This window comes from Mandrillus leucophaeus, unplaced genomic scaffold (assembly GCF_000951045.1).
Source record: "Mandrillus leucophaeus isolate KB7577 unplaced genomic scaffold, Mleu.le_1.0 Scaffold453, whole genome shotgun sequence".
Lineage (NCBI taxonomy): Eukaryota > Metazoa > Chordata > Mammalia > Primates > Cercopithecidae > Mandrillus > Mandrillus leucophaeus.
In genome coordinates, this window is record NW_012104843.1 from 1172653 (window position 1) to 1189937 (window position 17285).

At 38.9% G+C, this 17285-nt stretch overlaps 1 protein-coding gene across 3 annotated transcripts in view; it reads left to right on the forward strand.

Annotated features, from left to right (window-relative positions):
• Positions 1–17285, forward strand: part of PTPRM (protein tyrosine phosphatase, receptor type, M) — a 704023-nt gene that overhangs the window by 219088 nt on the left and 467650 nt on the right. For all 3 annotated transcript variants that reach the window (XM_011994359.1, XM_011994360.1, XM_011994361.1), the window contains 2 exons: positions 2292–2466; positions 7910–8203. In XM_011994359.1, the coding sequence (XP_011849749.1) occupies positions 2292–2466; positions 7910–8203 (469 nt within the window). The remainder of the gene's footprint in view (positions 1–2291; positions 2467–7909; positions 8204–17285) is intronic.

Sequence of the window (17285 nt, forward strand, 5' to 3'; positions counted from 1 at the left end):
CTCCTGATGTTTCCTTCCAAGTGGCAGGAACTGTACTATTGCAGCACTCCTGTCTGCCTTCTCACTGCCCAAGCTGAAGCTGCCTGGGAGGAAGGGCTGAGCATGCCTAGCCCAGCCCCTTCTTTGGGGAGCTGACTGCCTATGGGAACCCTGTCCCTCCATCGTGTGAGTTTTACAGCAGCACTCAACATATGGGAGGCCTCGTGGTTTTCTAGTGTGGCCTGGGACTGGGTTGGTGAGTCTGTTTAATTCTGTGCTTCAGGAATAGCAAGCCTATTGTTCCTGCACTCTTAAGTCATACTCCTCGGTCTCAGGTTTATCAGTAATAAAGGTGGTACTTTGATAGCCACTCTGCCTTTCTCCTTGAATTCATCCCTCAGGTGTTCCAATGCTCGGGCAGGGCTGCATGGTGCCAGTCGTTATGCCTGTGTCCTTGCATGTGCCTGTGAGTTCTCCCAGCAGCCCTGACAGTGAGTGGTATCATCTCCTCTTTACAGATTAGTAAGTGAGGCTCTATGAAGGTTACCCACTCTGGATGATCACTATGGGTTTGGCACGCTGGTCAGGCTAACTCCCAAACTTGTGTCCCTTAGGAGATTCAGCCAATGAAAATATCATAGATAAAAACCTTTAAAGGACTTTGCATAATATAAATCACTGGGTAATACAGATGAGTTCTATTCCTTTGTAGGCTGGCATTTTCGTAGCTATGAATATAAACATTTTAATATAGCCTGCAAGTCCCTGAGTACACAGGTGCTTGCCCACCTCTCTAGCTCCATTGGCTGCCTTAACTTCATCCAGAGCCTCCATCTCTTTCTCACCATCTTGAGCTTCCTATAGCGTTTCCTGTAACTAGAATGCTCTTCCCCTCCCACCCTTTCCCTTTGCCTGGTTAGCTTCTGTTTACCCTTCAGATCTCAACTCACATGTCACTTCCTCAGACTAGCCTCCCACATCCACTATATCTGCAGTTGGTCTGCAACGGGGTTTCTACGAGCCAGCTCATCTTTCCTAAACCACCCAGGCCATCGTTTGTGATTATGTATTCACTCTAAACCTATACGCCCCAAACAACTGCAGGCCCATAAACCCAGCCACCACTTTTCTTTTGTGTACCATTGTAATCATGCTGTCTTGACATAGTGATAGCACCTGGTTGGAATGCCAAGAGTGGTTGCTGGGTGAATAATGGACTAGTGCTTGGGCATTATGCTTGGCATAATAATCATGTATTAGCCTTGAGGTCTTTGTCCATTGTTTTTTTACTAATACTTATAAATAACATGTTAAAGATAGCCTTTTTTCCTGATTATGAAATACACACACACACACATGTTTTCAGCTTTCAGGGCTGGATATTCATATTTGTCTATGGAGGACTGTTGGTGTGAGAAACTTTATATATATATATATAGAGAGAGAGAGAGAAGAGAGAGCATGAGAGCGAGGGCACGCACAAGAGAGACAACTAAAATCTCTAACCTGCTTTTGAGGCTTTAAACTATTGGAAGCATAAAATGGATTTCCAAGTGTGCATAACTAAAAGGGTTACTTAATATATAGGGATAATAAAAGACCAAACTGCCCCAGCTGCGGAACCTTCTTTATGTGGTCCTGGGGATACGGGATATAGAGAGGAACCTCTCTTGTTACACGGGAATGCCATTTAATAGTTACTAGGCACCTACTTCTGCTTAGTTTTGTATATCCAGGAAGAATGTCAAAAGGGTCGAGCTATTGTTTTAGTCCTGTTCAATAGGGAGTACTCTAAAACCTAACTTATATTTGAATGTTATTCTTAATAACATGTTTATTATTTCATTTATAAAATGAGGTCAGTAATAGGGTAGTGGGTGAGCTACTTTTATTTCCTAGTCAGGCATAAAAATAAGAGAAAGTGCTATAAGACCAAATGTTGATAGTTTGAGAACAAGGAAATGGGAAAGTGTTCTAAGACCAAATGTTGATAGCTTGAGAACAAAGTAACAAGATTTCTGTATTTTTACTCCCCCGTTGCACTAATTCAACATAATTACTATTTTGAAGAGGCAAAACCAAAAATTTCTTCACACTTAATTTTGCATCGCTCAGTCTTTAAAGTGTTGGTCATGGCAGAATTTTAGTTTCCTGCTCAGCTGTTATCCTGGCACAACTGCCTATGGGTAATAAACAACTGCACTAAGATCTGCGTGAAAATAGCATAGGTAATATGCCATTGGGTGTCTGACTGTTTTGCTCTGACAGCTTATATTGCCTTTTTTTTGTCCTCCTCATCCCCCTTGATACAGGGCATTGATGTACGAGATGCTCCTCTGAAGGAAATCAAGGTGACCAACTCCCGACGCTTCATTGCTTCATTTAATGTTGTGAATACCACCAAACGAGATGCCGGAAAGTACCGCTGCATGATTCGCACCGAAGGAGGTGTTGGGATATCAAACTATGCAGAGTTGGTAGTTAAAGGTATTTAATGTGTTTTTATACCCCAGAATGTTCTTCTAAAGTAGGTATGTTAGGTGGCTGTTAGTTCATTATCCCTTTAAAGCTCAAACTTACCCTTGTCTGTTTCTGAACAGTGGTTTGATGACAGGCTATTCTGATGGATTGCATTTTAAGTACAGATTTTGCATGTGAACAATATTTTTGAAAAATGTATTTTATCTATGTTGATTTAGTTGCATACGAAACAATGAATGTGTTCTTGGCAAAGTCTTCTGCCGGCTCTATATACAGAGATTACAACCTATAAATTTTTTCTAAGAAATAGAATTTTTTACTCATAGAAAATCACTTAAAACGCAAATATTCATCAGCCAGGGTGTTTATGATAGCAGGGTGGTTAATAAAATGAAGCAGTATCAGTATAAAAATGCTCAGTCATATCACACAAGCCATATTGATAATACTGTGTTAACATTCATAATGTTCCAGTTAGGTTCTATTACTATATTTTGCATGACTGAAAAATTGAGTCATTATATTTAAGAAGGTGGGGGATGAGGGAAAATAGAAAGGGGAAATAAGTTTCTTTTAGCTGGTTTAATGGGTTTTTTGTAGGCTGAGGAATTTATAGCATTAAGCCACCAAGACAATTTTTGGTCCCAGACAGGATAATTTCGACTTCGAGGTGTACCATGAGGCATTTTTAGACAACCTGTGGCAAGCCATTGCTATTTTTCCTAGAAAAACAGAATGAGGCCTGCTTTAAGAAAAGTTTTCCCTGCATTTGTTAAATATGGCACATAAAATGAACCTTCCAAAAAAAAAAACCCCACAACTTGGGAAACCGAAGCCAAAAAGTCCAAAACAACCCGGGCAAAAAAACGAAAACCCAACCCCAAAAAAAATTTTAAAAATAAAAAAAGTTAGCCAGGTGTGGTGGCACTGCCTATGCTCCCAACTACTTAGGAGGCTGAGGTGGGAGGATTACCTGAGCCCAGGAGTTCTAGGCTGCAGTGAGCTGTGATTGTGCCCCTGCACTCCAACCAACCGGTACAGAGTGAGACCCTGTCTCTTAAACAAAAATTGTTTCTTATGTGGTATTGCTTTTATCTGCACATTTCTCAAGATAGGCAACTTTAAAGATTGCTGGAATCAAATCCCAGAACTAGGTATGTGGATGTGGGCCAATGGCTTGCCCTGTCTATGCTGCTGTTTCCTTGTGTGTAAGGTAGATATCAGATAATAATGTTATCTACCTTATAGGGCTATGAGGAAGATCAAATGCAAAGTGTATATTATATATACGACACTTAGAACAGTGTACATAGTGAGCGGTGGATGCTTGACAGGCCCTTGATGGGAAGGGAGAGGAGGACAGGGATAAACTTCTCTCTGATCCAGTCTGTCAGTGGTCTTCACTGGAGAATGGATGTGAGAACTACGTTTCTAACTTTTTGAAAATATAAATACCTGCCCACCTATTGTCTCCTTCCCCCTCTTGCCACACCCATATTGAGTCAGAATATCCAGGGACACAGCCTCTGTTACAAAACCTCCAGCTGAGTCAGCCATGTCCTCTGTTGTGAGATCACCACTGCCAATGTTAGTTACTCACATGTAGCTTATGGGGGACAGTGCACCCCAGTGAGGCCACCTCGAGAATTGATCGTCTGCAGCGGTGACTGATGTTCGGCATAAGGAAGTGCACATTAAGATACCTACTCGGATAATGTATTTGTCCCAGCAGATTCTTAACATGTTTTTATTTGTGGTGCTACTTGAACCAGCCTAATATTTAGGTTTAAAGTCTGTAACAAAACTAAGATTCTTCCCTGTGGTACACACCCTACCCTCTTGAAAGTGCTCTGGCAAGTGAGACATCATGATGCACAAAAAGGACACTAGTTTGCCTACAAACTGTTTTGTCATTTTAGAGTTCATCATTCTCATCATCATCATTATTACTCCCATTATTTAATTTTCATCTTGGTTCATTTGTTTGTGAGTATTTTTCCTTTTCTTTCAGTTGCTATACTGCTTCACTGTGACCTGCCACTACCCATGTTATTGATTAGTGGGATGCAAATCTAGTAGTATCTCTAAAAATTCCTTTGTGGAAAAGTTAATTTGTGGGAAGTTATAAGTGAATTATAAATTTCTAGTCTACCAGAGCTAACATAAATAGAAAGAATGAATGGGTTCGTATTCATGTTTGTGCACCATATTTTCCTGCCTTACGACAGTGTAGTAGTATCTTGGCTCACGTGATAAACATTTCCAGGGACTTATTTCCATTTCTGCGCACTGCCACAGCTCGTGACAATTTGCATGCAGTTAGGACTCAAATATGAAATTTAACTTCTTCTCCAGTTATAATTTTATGGCCATATTTTGTATATACATATATTTTTTTAATGAGATAGCATGCTAGATACTACTAGTTTTGTAAAGTTACTACCTTGAAGCAATTACTTTAAAATATACACTAACGGTTTTAGGCCACTTGTCTATAATTTAACACTTCTTTATATATCATATAATATTTGGAGTGCTAATGTTTTACAAATGGGAGAAACTAAAGTCCATAGAGTTTTAACTTTTTAAGGTCACACACTGATTTGTGGCCAGCCTCCCAAATAAAGACCAAGTCCTTTAATTGACTAACCATCACTGTCATCTTTCTTCATGTCTAGCTACTTTTGGTAACCAAGGACATAAAAGTATTTCATATAATCTCTACAATGCATGTTTATATGCATATATATCAATACCCTACTTAGTTACATTTCTGTATTTCATTCGTAAACATATTTCATACAGTTAAATATGATACTGACATATTTATTGATGTATCAGGCATTTACATATGCATATCAGTTAGATATATGTCCGTGTGCATGTAAGTACTCTCATTACTGGCTTGATTTAGAATAGTTTTATGGTGTTCTTTCACTTGAATTAAGAAATATTTTAAATTGCTTTTTATCACTTTGTACAGATTAAAATTCTTCTCTCCTCCCTCCTTCCTTCTTTACCTCTTTCATCCTTTCCCTTTGGGAAAATTTGTTGAAAATTTAAATGTTGGCCGGGCGTAGTGGCTCACGCCTATAATCCCAGCACTTTGGGAGGCCGAGGCTGGCAGATCACTTGAGGTCAGGAGTTCGAGACCAGCCTGGCCAACATGGTAAAACTCCATTTCTACTAGAAATACAAAAATTAACCAGCTGTGGTGGCACACACCTGTAATCCCAGCTACTCAGGAGGCTGAGGCTGGAGAATCACTTGAACCTGGTAGGTGGAGGCTGCAGTGAGCCACGGTGGCACCACTGCACTGCAGCCTGGGCGACAGAGCAAGATTCTGTCTAAAAATGAAAATTTAAATGTTGCCTTATTCTTGTGCTGATTCTTCTGTAAACCAAAAGTCCTTTTGAATGTCTGTCCCAATTATTTCCAGGTTCTAGTTGAATCCTTCATTTGATTTAGTATATCTGGTATTTTTCTTAATGGAGAATTAATATAGAAAATATTATCAGGAAACAAATGCATTTAAGTCCCATCTAATTTAGGATACTAGTAACAATGTCTTAAATGAGTGAGTGTACTCATGACCCTTTGTGACTTTGTCCCTGAGTTTTATTTTGAATGGCAGTTCAGCAACCCTTGCTAGCATTTGCAACTCGAAAGTAATTAACTGCTCTTTCAGCCTGGCTACATAAATGCCTTAGGATGTACCATAAAGGCCCATTTCATGTCTCGGTTCAAGGAATCGCCTAATGATATGAATTGATGTTAAATCATTGTGAGTTAAGGCAGAGCTGTTTAAGGAAATGAAAAACCAGCACAAAGTTTCAGTTTATAAACAACAGGAACAATATTTTAGTAAATTTACATTATGTTTTACTCTGAAGTAAAATTCATTCACAGTTTGTGTCTTATTTTGACTTAGTCGAATGAGATTTCCCCAGCAATTTAAAAAAGTCAGTATGACTTATCCCACCTTGAATATAAACAAGAACTAAGACAACCAACCTAACAAAGGGAACCAGTGTTTGCTGGTTTTAGCTGGTCTAGGAATTAACCCGGTATCATCTCAGGTGCAAACCTCACATGGTGCTAGCTTCCCTGAGGTCCTCTTCAGCAGGAAACATGGCTGTGATCGATTAGCTGTGTCTGCCATGCAAGAGGATGCAAGAGGGTAGCAGAAATTTCAGCAAGCAAGCCAGCATATTCCAGTAATAGGATAGAGCGGATTTTATTTTTCCTTGCATTTGTATGAGCAAAATGAGGAGTTAAAAACAGAACACGCCAAAAAGGCACAAACCACCCATAGATACAGTCTTTGAAAAAAATCACTAGATTTATTTTTTTCTGAGAGGGAGATTTATTCAGATAGAAATATGTTGTTTTGTACAATTATCTCATTTATCATGTGTGATGTCACCCACAGTGACAGCGGCATGTGGAATACCTTCATTTGGTGCCTAGAGAGCCTTTCAACAGGCATCTAACTAATATACTGGGAATACTATTTATGATAAGATTGACAGTGATATAGAAAAAGAGTCAGTCTCAGATTTTAAACAATGAGAGGGACTTTCTTGGGTTGTAAAGTGTGTTTGCTAGTGATTTCTTAGTTTTATCAAGCTGGACATGGTATGTTTTTTGCTTCAGAGCTTTCCCTTCTATTCACTGCTTTAGTAAGACTTACTACTGGAAGTTTCCTGAATGGCAGCAATGGTGGACTTCATTATCCAGAATGCTTGATTCTCCTGTAGCAGAATGAGTTTATTGTGATAGTTATTTTGGGAAAACGAGTCATCCTGGAAATGTATTTTTGATGAGATAAACTATAATTTCAGCCATGTTTTTAAAGTGGTGATACCTTTGGAATATAAATATAAGGGAACAATTTAATGATATAGAAACTAATACCTTTAATGATTTTGAAGACATTCTCAATAAGGAGATTGACAATGAATGCTTCCTAGAGCTTAAATACTACTACTTGAGAGAACTTTTACCAGTTAACTTTAGTGAGAAAAAAAAAATCCTTTGATATCTGTGTAACTGACTCACTCTCAAGATACTGTAATTAGTATCCTAAAACAGGCATCACTTTAATGAGTTTTTGTCTTGAGAATATTTTCTGTATTAATTCACCATGACAAAAAGTAACAGATATGCTAATTTGCATATGCTATGCACAGTGGTTGGTGTCCTAAAACAAATTCGGGTTATGCCTACTTGAATAAGCTTATGTGTTCAAAGATGGTTTATTTCACAACTTTGAATGCAGTGAAAATCTTTATCAACATGTTTTTTCTTATTAACCCAAACAAAATTGTTCTTATCAATTTATTCCCAAAATTTATTATCTTCTACATTTTAATAATTGATGCATGTTTAGCTCTTTTAAGACTGAAGACAAAGCATCTGAAAGACAGTTTTCTGATTTGCCTTTCAGAACCACCTGTTCCTATTGCCCCACCTCAGCTCGCCTCTGTAGGAGCCACCTACCTGTGGATACAGCTCAACGCCAACTCCATCAATGGCGATGGGCCCATTGTGGCCCGAGAGGTGGAGTACTGCACGGCCAGTGGGAGCTGGAATGACCGGCAGCCAGTGGATTCCACGAGCTATAAAATTGGACACCTTGACCCCGATACAGAATATGAGATTAGTGTGCTTCTGACGAGGCCAGGGGAGGGTGGCACTGGCTCTCCTGGGCCAGCTCTCAGGACGAGAACAAAGTGTGCTGGTGAGTATAAGGAACCCTACAACTAATTGTCATTGTCTCTCGGGTGTTAACTGGCAGCACTGGGGTTGATCAGATGACTAGCACGCTTCCCCTAGCTCTATCAAAACCTGTGTATGAACAGAAAATGCCCTTAGCCTGTGAATAGTCAGCTAACAGCTTGTGAACTTGGAGACCAGTAACCTCCAGGCTTGGTGTTTCTCAGCCTGCCCCCACCCTTTTTCCTATTGTTAATTTACTTCTTACTCTGAGTACCACATAGTTCATATAGGAATTGTCCGTGAAGTTTATAGAAACTGTCTACTCTAATGGTGTCCTCTAATAGGTCAGACTTTCTTATTTGGGCCCCTTTGTTTTATGTTCACAGTTAATGTGCTTGCAGCCTGGAGGGGCTCTGGAATAACAGATTCCATCTTAGAGATAGCCTTAAAGATGTGTTTTCATTGATGGGTGTTTAATGGAAGGTCTGCTGTCTAATGAGTTGGGCCCATTTGTGTCATAAGCAAGAGTGATTTATGTGCTGGGTGCAGTCTTTAGTTTCTTAGATTATAAATTTCTAATTGTGCTAAACCCGTTCCGCAACTTAAATAAAAGTAGGGTTAATGGAGAGAGAAGTGTAAAATCTTCCAAAAATCAAAACCTGAAGAAACTACCCAAATCGAGGTTGTAGTGTTGTTTCATATGACTACTCTCTGGTAGGAAGCAGAGAGAGACAGTATATTGGGATACTGAAGTGTTCTTTTATCTTGTAAATGAGAAATTTCTGTGTTGAATTGTGTGCTGAGATGAAGAGATTCCATAAACTGTTATGGTGTTAGTTAATTATTCAGATAGCATTAGATAAGAATACATTTATCAATGTTTCATTTCTTTCTTAAGTTTTAAAACTGCTTAGCGTAGTCAGACTCTACCTGGTAGGAGTAAGATAAATTATTAAACCTTAACCATTGTAGCTTGTTTTTAAATTTTTTCTTCATAATTTGTATTATACTATTTCCACAAGTTCGATGCTCATGGAAAATTCTGTATTTTAAAAAAGACTTTTGTTAGAAAAGGGAACAGGTACTTTTTTCTTCTGGGGATACATCCTATTGAGTGCAAGGACTGGCCTGGGTTAGCAGACTGTGTACTTCGCTATTTTGTACATCTTTCGTCTGTTTCTCAGACCCCACATCTGTATCCTCCTGGCACCTTTGTGTAGGTAGTCTGGTCCCTGGAATAAGACCTGCTGTTTTGAACTGGTGATTTCCCACAGCCCTGAGTGGTGACTCTAAGGAGAAAGGAGAATTTCCCAATCCTTTCTCTTCCTGTCTTCTTCAAACGTCGTCGTCTCCTCTATTTAGTTGAATAAATTCTGTCATTGTTGTAAAACAGTTTTATCTTATCATTTGTTGCAATGCAAACAATAGCTGTGGATAATACTGCCTCTGTCATTTTACACGATAGGCATTAGTTTCAAATCTGTTATATTACCACTGCCTTATGAATTCTCCAGGGCAGGTTCTTTGATCCCCATAATACAGATGGTGAAAGTAAAGCCTACGTGAGCTCCTTTCCACTTCCAAGCTCACTCTGTAAGAAGTAAGTTTAGTGTTATTTCACTTTAGTGTTAAGAATTTCTGTTTCGGGCATGGCAATGTATGGTTTCTCTCTCTCTCCAAAAACAGGTTAGAATTTCATTGTTTAGGCCGGGTGCAGTGACTCACGCCTGTAATCCCAGCACTTCGGGAGGCTGAGGCGGGTGGATCATGAGGTCAGGAGATCGAGACCATCCTGGCTAACATGGTAAAACCCTGTCTCTACTAAAAATACAAAAAATTAGCCAGACGTGGTGGCAGGCGCCTGTAGTCCCAGCTACTCGGGAGGCTGAGGCAGGAGAATGGCATGAACCTGGGAGGCGGAGCTTGCAGTGAGCTGAGATCGCACCACTGCACTCCAGGCTGGGCGACAGAGCAAGACTCCATCTCAAAAAAAAAAAAAGAGATTTTCATTGTTTAGCTTGGAGAGAGAATGTGATCTGTTTCAATTTTAGTCACTAGCAGCCCCACCTATATAATGTTTCTAGTCCTGTTCTTTTTTTTTAAACACATTTTTGCCTTTTCTTTTGGTTTTGTGTCTGTACATCTCAGCTATTGACACATTGCTGTATATATTTCCACTGATTATAATGCATGTGTCTGTGTTTTCAGGAAGCCTTTTGATATTGCTGCATGATGTGTAAATGGATAATGCTCAAAGAAACAAAATAACTTTTCATAATAGATTGACAGTTATTTTTAAGAAATGAAAACCAATTTTGAATTGATATTTGTAGGCCTACACTGTGCCTCGATGTATGAAACCTCACCTAAGCCAAGAAACCTAATGATGATGTCCCCTTTCCTCTTCATTGTTTGCAGCCTGCAGTTGGTGTTCTTCGTGATGCATGGTCTGGTTGTGCCCTGCGCTGGCATGGAGTCACCCTCGGAAAATAGAGGGAGATATGTTAGGTGAAAGGGTCAAAGTTAGAAAGAAGAGAGTGAGGCATGTTTGGTGGGTGAGGAAAGTGAAAGGTGAGGAAAGTGAAGTCAAATGAGACTTTTTGCTATAGAAAGAAATATAGTTCACCCTTCTTCACCTGGGGTTTTGAGAAAATCTGCAGGTAATATCAGTAATCACTGTTTATGATCTGTGTGGAATTTTGGGAAGCAGGAGCAAGTTAAAGGGAAAAAGATGCTGTAAATTATTGGCATCAGTCCCAAAGTGTTATTCCGATGGTTTGTGAGCATTTAGAGCACCTAAAGAGCGAGTCATGGATTTCATAAACCTGGGAGAGACGAGGAGCATTCTGCAGCGATAAGTGGAAAACCTCCTTGGCCAGCGGCAAATGGTTGATGAATCTAATAGGGTGATACGTAATAGGAATAAATCTAAATCCTTCCTGTATGGTTCAGAAAAGCCAAGAGTACTGGCTTCGAATTAGAGTAATACAATTTAGCAGCAATATGTATGAAGAAGAGATTGAGGATTTGGCTTCAATGCAAATGAATCTGCAATATCATCCATCTTGTATTAATTATCCCTGTGATGTTAGTGCCTCACCATCCTCTGCAAAAAAAAAAAAAAAAATCCTAAAATAATCTTAGGTTGCATCAGGAAAGCAAAATGCCCATATTGAAGGAGGTGATAGCCTTAATCTACCAGTGCTGTTTAGACTTCCCATATTTCTCACATTTATTTCTAGTTCCTGCTTTTTAAGAGAGACAGCACAAAATAGATTTTGCCCATGGGGAGGGCAATCAGGATAGGAAAGGGTATGGAACCTTTTGCAACTAATGAGGAATGGTGGAAGGAACTGAGAAAGGGGATGGGGAGGAAAGGGTACCTGTGTAAACTCAACAAGAGCTGAGTGAGTTTCTTGTGGCTGATTTGTTCAAGCATAACCTGACATGGTAGAAAGTGATTTCTATATTCAGAAGAGGATTGAGCTGGTTGACCTTGAAGATCTCTTCAGTATGAAATTCTATGATTCATTTCTTGCTTTCTTTCTGATGAGATGATCCACCAGATATTTCTACCCTGAAAGTCTTTCAGTTTCATTTTTATTTCATCCTTGTCTAAATACTCCATAATCATGCTTATCAAGTACTATTCTTTGGGCAGTGAAGGTCTGCTATTACGTTTCCAAAAATCTGAGCAAAGGGGGAGAACGTATAAGTTTTTACTACAGTGAAGTAGAATAAATTTGAAGGACTGACTCACTCTGAGATTTCCTGCTTGAGTTTTGTGTTAAAATGTCACATCAATTCATGAAATAATAGTGCTAGAGCCAGAGTCAGTGGTTGAGAACATAGGCTCTGGGAGCAGCCACCTAGGTTTTAGTTTAGGCTCTGCCTGGCACTAGACACAGGACTAGAGAAAAACTGCTAACCCTCTCTGGGCCTGAGTTGCCTTATCTATAAAACAGAGGTGATGATAATAATAATATGTATTTCATTGTTTTGTTCTGAGCCTTAATGAGCTAATGAATATCAGTTGCCTAGAACAAACTCTCACATATAGCACATAGTCAATCAGAGTTAACTATCATTTGATAAATTTTTGTCTTTTAATGTTTTCATTCAGAAGAATTAGACACTGGCAACCTCATTACCCAATGTTTTAGAAATATTGCTTATCTGGGAAATGTAAAATCTGAGAACCATGGTTTCTAATGTGAGCTGATAGAATTCCTTGCAGTTGTGCATTATGTTCTCATCTGTTAAATCTGTTTATTTTGGCCAAGCTCTGTTTTCATTTCTGTGCTGCATCAGTGACACCTGTCCTATCATTTTTTGGTGACACCCATGAAACTGTATTTAGCTTCTTGTATTAAAATGGCAAGATCACTATTTATTGCCCATCATCTGTGAAATGGAATTGATTTTCCTGTGTGGCTTGTAGACACAATCTCATTACCTGGTTGGATTTCTGCAAGGATTGTATAGTAACACAACTCCAAAATTCTTGCTTCTTATGCTTCTGAAAATTATTTCCAAATATATGCACAAGCTCTCCATGCAAGACCTTGATCCAATCACATAGCTTCCCTGATTCCACATCTTCATCTCTAATTTGGGGCAGCAGCAGCTGCCCTGACTGTATCAGAGGTGGTTTTGAAGATCAGCTGAGATTTTATCTGTAAAGACATTTTTCACAATGATAAAATGCTCTGTCAATATGGGTTATTGTAAAAAGTGATTATAGTCAGAAGCGTCCGTCAAGCTTTATATACATATCCAATTATTTTCCAACTTTGCAGTTCAGCTATAGTTGGGCAACTTTAGAGAGTTAAAATTACTTCAGCATCCAGTTAAACAAAATGCAATTTAGTTTGTGATTTCTAATGTATCCTATATTCTCAAATTATGTGCAGACTATATATCACAAGCCATTGAATAGTAGCTACTTGAAACAGAGAAATGGGTGATGTTGTTAGATTAATTTTCACAGTGGACTTCTTATGTGTTATTTGGAGATACTTCTTTTTATGTGTTCTGGTTATTGGTTAACTGTGGTTAAGTAACTTGCTAATAACTGGCCTCAGGAGCTAACGAAGGATTATTATAAACTAATGACTAAGCAATTAAGATTGGTGAGAGTGAAACAAAGCTTAACTAAAATGTGTTCTTTAGAATTAATATACCTAAAAATATTTGAAAAAATAATGATTGTGCCTTAAAAAATTATCCATAAAATACATATTGAGCATCCATATTTCCCAGGCACTATTCCAGGCCCTGCCAGTAGAGTGACAAGATTTCTGCCTTCAGGACTTACGTATTTTGGGGTATTGGAGAAAGGGAGTATATAGGTAACATATATATATATATACGTGTGGCCAAGGCAGGAGGACTGTTTGATACTAGGAGTTTGAGGACAGCCTGGGAAACTTAGCAAGACTCCATTGCTACAAAAAATTAAATTAAAAATAATTAGCTGGGCACTGTGGCATACACTTGTAGTCCCAGCTACTCGGAAGGCTGAGATAAGAGGATAACTTGAGCCCAGGAGTTGGAGATTCCCGTGAGCTGTAATCACACCACCGCACTCCAGCATTGACAGAGTAAAACCCCGTCTCTAATACATACATATTACACACACACCCACACACAACACGTGTATACAATATGCAGTGTCAGATAAATGATAAATGTTATGAAGAAAAATAGAGGAAGGAATAGAGAATAGAGAAGTAGGAGATGATATTTTTTATTAATTTTACTGTGTTTAGTAACAAAATTTACCATCTTAACCAGTTTTAAGTATACAGTTCGATCATGTTAAGTACATTCAGCCAATCTCCAGAATCTGTTTTTAATATATGGGTACATAGTAGGCATATATATTTATGAGCTACGTGAGATATTTTGATACGGGCATGCGATGTGTAATAGTCACATCAGGGTAAATGGGGTATCCATCACCTGAAGTATTTATCCTTTGTGTTACAAACAATCCAATTACATTCTTTGTTATTTTTAAATGTACAATTATTATTGACTTCTGTCACCCTGTTGTGCTATCAAATACTAGTTTTATTCAGAATCTTTACATCTTCCCAAACTGAAACACTGCATCCACTAAACGCTAACTCTCCACTCCCCTTCCCCATAACCCTGGCAACCACCAGTCTCCTTTTTGTCTCTATGGATTTGACTATTCACATGTCTGCTATGAGTGGAATCATGCAGTATTTGTCTTTCTGTGACTGGCTTATTCCACGTAGCATAATGCTCTCCAGGTTTATCCTTGTCATCACGTGTGCGATTGCACCTTTTTAATTACGCTGATAATTGAATTGTGTGTATGTGTTTCATATAATTCTTTGTGAACTACTTGGAGACTGTAAGCACTGACTTTGCTTTTAGTTTAAAAATGCACCTTCTTTATGATCTAGGGAGATGTTTACTAGTAAAGCCATGTACTGCTGGGTTCCTGAGGAGTCCAAGTACGATCAGGTATCCTAGAAACGTTCTGTCGGAATGGCAGAGCCATCCCATCCACAGCCAGCCTGCTGCTTGCTGGGAATAGGAGTGATGTATTAGAAGTCTTTAATAAATGTGATGTGTAAGAAGTATACATATTCTTATAAATGCGATGTTTTATAAAAGCGATAGTGTTTTTATAACTTGCATCTTTGTAATGATTAAGAGTGAGTGAGTTTTAATATCTGTCTGCATAGAGTTACATATTTGTCTGCCTGGTATATGCCTAGTTAGAGCTTTTTACATAACTGTAATAAAAACTTGGAATATGTATTACATTAAAATGTATTTTGTTGTATTTAGGTGCTTTGATAACATGCAGTTATAGCTATCTTATCTGCAGTATTTTCAGTGACAGAAGATATTGGACATACTTGCCACTATTTGGAGTCATTTCACCTCTCAGTCTTTGTTCGTGTCTGCTTATCCCATTGTGGTATGCAGTTTTGTGAATCTCCTATTTTTTTGTGATGACAGTCGTGCTGTTGCACTTAAACAGATGCATTTGTGTAGCTTTCTTGTATCCTTGCCTTGTTCTTCTATGAACAAGCAACATACATAAACAAACACATATTTGGGGTTATTGGAGGGAGGGAATATGCAGGCAACGTATGTATACATATGGAGGATAAACAAAGGATTAGTGTTCCTCCACAGTAAGGACCCAACATTCCTGACTGTGGAAATTTTGTACTAACTACAAATTTACGGTGTTGTGTTTTCTTTTATCTTATGCCCTGAGATCATCTCTCGCTGTGCCTTATGTAGTGGCACGCCCTGTCTGTCATACTCGGTCCAGTCTAAATGTCACTAAATTTAGGTTCATATTGGTTTTGAAATATTAATTCGCTGTGTTTGCCTAGTGGTAACACTAGAGTGACTCATTTTAAATATATGTGAATGAGATTCTCATGTTGGAAATGAGTAGTGACAGGTTTCTTGGCAAGGGGGCATTACATGAAGCCCGACGGCACCATGCCTGCATTCAGCTGAAGGCTGACCTCGCTATTTGTTTATTATTTTTAGTTTCTTTTTGTGGGGAAAAAGGAAATAATTCTGGTTGAAATGGGAATAATCTGAAATTAAACCCTGCCAAAACCTGATTTGTTTTCTCTTAAATCAAACCTAGTAGTATTTGTCTTTTCTGTACAGAATTGTCACTGGCATTGCAATAAGTATCTGGACTTACGGGGCTGACCCTCGGGTACCTGGGACCATGTGGGAGCTAATCTAACAATGGCTGTTATTTGGAAGGAAGAAAGGCCAAAGACCTCATTGAGTGGAGCATAATTTATTTTTAATTTAAGTTTATTTACCAGGGAAAAAAATTAAAGGTGTTCTAATTCTAAAACAGCTCTGCCAAAGGGCAACATGTTTTAATGAATTTTGAATACATTAAGCCATTAAAAACCTTTTTAAATTATGAACGTTAAAAGGGCATGAGGAGTACCTTCCCTATTAGACTGCAGATGTTAAATACTTTGGATCACATCGCAGTGTGCATAGAACAGGAACATACCAGCAATGCAGTGTCTTTTTTATTATAATATATTCAGTCCCTTCCTTGCAGATGTTTAGGCCCCAGAGATTTTGTAATTAATACCTAAACCTCAAGTTCTGCTGCCCTTAAACTCTGATTCAGCACTTTCCGTGTGCTTGAACCCTAAGGCAGCGGCGGAAGGGTATAGAACAGAACTGCGGGAGCAATTCTGCATGAGAGGTTCAGAAGCTCCTCTAAAATGTGCGGGCAGATGGAGGTGGTTGTTCGTAGAGTTATCCAGTGACTCTTAAAGTGTTGTGATGGGTTTCTGGAAGGTGTCAGGGAGGCCCCTTGGCTGTGAAAAGTGAGTGTGCTAACAGTACTCCTCAGCTTCCTCTAGGCTTGTTTTTGAAATCTTTGTAGATGGCTTCTTGTGTAGCTTTGAATACACTGAGGAGGCCGGGAAAATGAAGGAAAAGAGCTGGAGATTTCAACTGGGGACCTGTGGCCTAGCCCTGCTGTCCCTCTGATGAGCCATCTAACATGGGGAAGAATCACAGAACCATTCCAGGCTGTGTTTTGTATGTCTATCTGTGAGGGGCTTGACCAGCTTCCTTGTTCTAGGGATCTGACAGGTCATCTGACCCCCTGTCAGAGGGGGTTTGCTATGGGAAAAACATGATTGTTATTAGTCTGAGTCCTTGTCTGAGCACCAGCTACAGCTGTGAGCGTGGTCCTCCAGCCCCTGGCATGTGTGAGGATGCCTCTGCATTCTGCAGCAGTATCTCCTAGGAAAGGAAGACATCTACTAAATCTCCTTTGAACAATTCTTAAAGAGACCCCAGGCCATCTTAATTTCCCCCAAATCTCTTATACATTTAGCAAGAAAAAAATTATTGATAATGACATGATTAATTTTTTATTAGAGCACATGCCTTAATTCTTTATCACATTTATAATGTGGAGAGGTTGTATTTTATGATCTTTATGTTAGCATTTATACTACACTGGGGTCCTATGCATAATCTGTATGTACTGCAGACGTATGTGTTTTGAAAGGACTTGGAGCATAATTGACTGCTTTAAATTATCATAAAGG